This window comes from Bidens hawaiensis, unplaced genomic scaffold, assembly GCF_021521415.1.
Source record: "Bidens hawaiensis isolate Kalapana, Puna unplaced genomic scaffold, B.hawaiensis_p1.1 tig00053462_1, whole genome shotgun sequence".
Classification (NCBI taxonomy): Eukaryota; Viridiplantae; Streptophyta; class Magnoliopsida; order Asterales; family Asteraceae; genus Bidens; species Bidens hawaiensis.
Genome location: NW_027499641.1, coordinates 56,728 through 59,917, shown reverse-complemented (window position 1 = coordinate 59,917; position 3,190 = coordinate 56,728). Strand labels below are relative to the sequence as shown.

Below are 3,190 nucleotides of genomic sequence, written 5' to 3'. Positions count from 1 at the left end.
TTCTAAGCTAACGAATGATCTGCTTAGTCTGACGAATGGACTCCATTCTCTATACACACTTAGCGAATGATCCATATTACATGATAACATAATGACTAAACAACCCCAGCCTATTCGATCAACTACGGACAACAAATCATGCACTAACAATTTGCTTTTATATAGATCAATCCATCAAACACCACACCGCTTGGCATCAATTTTCCATATTTATTTAATCAACTATGAATCCATATAGCACTTTCCACTGATTTCATATGGAAACGACCTAACTTGCCCTTACTAGTATAGGTAAATAAGAACTCAATTTTATGAATATTTTTTATTGATTTTTTGACATCGATCAAAACTTATTTAAACAACTATGAATTCATATATTGATTCTTGTGAAGACGACCATACTTGTCCTTACTAGTAAAGGTAAATAAGAACTCAATTTAATAAATATTTTATGTTGACCTTTCGACATCGATCACTTTCAGACAGAGCCTACGTCATACTTTTTTTGTCTGTGAATAGTGGGAAATTCGTGGCAGTCACCTTTAACCCCCCCCCCCCCCCTCTTCATTTCTTCCATGGCAGATCTATAGTAAACCCGAGAAGAAGATCAAGATACGCCATGTTTGTGTCTAAAATCAGTGAGCATTCATCTCAACCCGACCTGGGTTAGACCCATGTTTCTTCAATTACCACCGCCATCACCACTACTATTGCTATAACATTGTCAGTACCATCATGATAGTGATTGTGATTCGTATTATTATAATGATTATTATCGTTTTAAACTCGAAAACCTTAACAAATTATTTTATTTATATCTTTTAAAAAGCTAACACTCATCCTTTAGCTCTACATTTATCCTTTATCCATTACACCATGGAACTCAAACTCTCAAACTCATTAGATTAGGAGGGATAGTTTAGAAAACTGGTGGGTGGGTGGGGGGGGGGGGGTTGAGTATGCCTTCTTAAATTTTAACCTGTTTTAATCCAATCGTCCGCATATGAGCAGTACTTCAACTTTCTTGTGCAAATGAACGTTGTGTGAAGTCTTCAACTTCATTTTGCCTTAAAATGCAGATCCTTCACATATTACATAATGTCCATTTCACTAGGCTTGACTTTGAAATACATGTCGAGTGTTTCACTTATATAGGCTAACTACTTTATGGTTTATCACACCTAAATAACTATGCATTCCATTCTTGTATTTAACTTAACCATTTTTTTTATCAAAGTTAAAACCATAGTTAATTTTTCATTTGTATCTGCTTAACACATACCGGACCACTATATTGAATGCCCTTTACTTGTCATAAAAATATAAATTTCCCGTTATAAGATGAGTAAGTAGATGCTATTATATTTAATTACATATTGTAGTTCGTTAATTAGGTACAAACGTATCGTGCTTACTCTATTTATGCACTAAATCATCGAAGCATATTTATACTTGTGGAGTTAATCACATGAATTGTTGGATATACGTGGTGGGGTTGGAGGCCCACATCAAAATCCAAAGTTAAGGCCCTTTTAAGGTCACATATGCCTGACAAAACAAAGGGGTTAGATCCGGTCGGGGCAGGTCAGGTAACCTCCCTTGATTTTTAGGCTAAGACCCTTCACTTCGCTATGCATTCTAGAAGTTGAAGAAAACACGCTGATTGTATACATAAAAAAAGGGATAATTCCCAAAATGATCCAAAACAAGAGAGAGAGAAAAAAAAAAGGATCCTAAATGGGTCCACATTCCCAAACTAACCCATGAAATATGTACTGACCAGACGCTTTGGGAAAATAAACAACGGGATTTTTAATCCAATCAAAAGGTGGCATGTGTAAAGGTTCTGTCACACCAGAAGAGATTTTAAAAATCTCGTCTGTTCCGACCATATTTTTAACTAAATTCACTTTTTATAAAACAGTCTACCAAGACTGTTTTTTAATGTTTCTTATCTGGTCAGTCTATATTTTTTTTCTTGAGATTTGGGCTTTTTTAATTTCGTCTTGGTAGACGCATTTTGATTGAATTTGTAACAAGGAGTTCATATTCTCAAGTTTCTTATCTGTTAAGTTCAAATCCCATAATATTTTCCTATATCTTCTTCTTATTTATCTTGTATCCAATCCATCATCCATCATTAACATTTCATACAAAATGAAGTATAAGAGAGGAGATCAAGTCGAGGTTGTGGATTTGGGTCCTGGGTTTTTGGGTTCTAACTACAGCGGTAACATAATCTCAACGTTTGATGATGAATACATTGTTCAGTTCCGTACCTTGCTCGAAGATGATTCGTACGGGCCTCTTCGGGAGTTTGTGAAGGCTGAAAAGATACGCCTGGTACCTGAATCTGTTGATGTGAGCAGTTTAAATTTGGGTGAGACGGTGGATGTTTATGCTAATGACGGTTGGTGGATGGGAAGGGTTATTAGCAAAACGGGTGAATTTGAGTACCTTGTTCATTTTGATAGAACCAACCAAGACATCATGTACCTTTTTCCCTTCATCCGGGTTCATCAAGAGTGGGATGCAGCAAATGATGTTTGGGTGTATAGCCGTAATCCGTAACTGATGATATTGTGTGGTGTTTCAAGTTTGTGAAATATGTTTTAGTTGTTTGATGTTGTTGCTTGATGTATTTTGTTTGTTGTTGAATGTTTCGGTTTTTAGGGTTTTTGTTATCGTTATCAGATCTTTGATGTATTAAGTGTTGTTTGTTTAATGTAATGTGTTTCAAGTTAGGTGTTTGATCTAATTTCAAGTAGAAGGACACTAAAATGTTGTTAAAACTAAAATTACAAGTAAATAAGAACACTAAAATGGTAAATAATAATATTTCATTAGAAAAGTTGATACATTACAACACTAAAATTCCAACAAGTCCCTAAGAATATAGTCGGAGTCGACGGAATAATCATAAACATTCTCGGTCAAGACGGAATACTAAAAATCCTATCGGTCAAGACGATATTAAAACTCTTAAAACTTATAAAAAGAAAACTTGAGAATATGAACTCCTTGGTACAAATTCAATCAAAATGCGTCTACCAAGACGAAATTAAAAAACCCAAATCTCAAGAAAAAAAAATGGACTGACCAAATAAGAAACATTAAAAAACAGTCTTGGTAGACTGTTTTATAAAAAGTGAATTTAGTTAAAAATATGGTCGGAACAGACGAGATTTTG

General features: G+C 34.6%; 1 protein-coding gene across 1 annotated transcript; it reads left to right on the top strand.

Moving 5' to 3' along the window:
- Window positions 1–2,157: 2,157 nt before the first annotated feature.
- Window positions 2,158–2,571, top strand: LOC143600144 (protein AGENET DOMAIN (AGD)-CONTAINING P1-like). Its single transcript, XM_077077914.1, has one exon. The coding sequence runs from the start codon at window positions 2,158–2,160 to the stop codon at window positions 2,569–2,571; it is 414 nt and encodes a 137-aa protein (XP_076934029.1).
- Window positions 2,572–3,190: the final 619 nt, after the last annotated feature.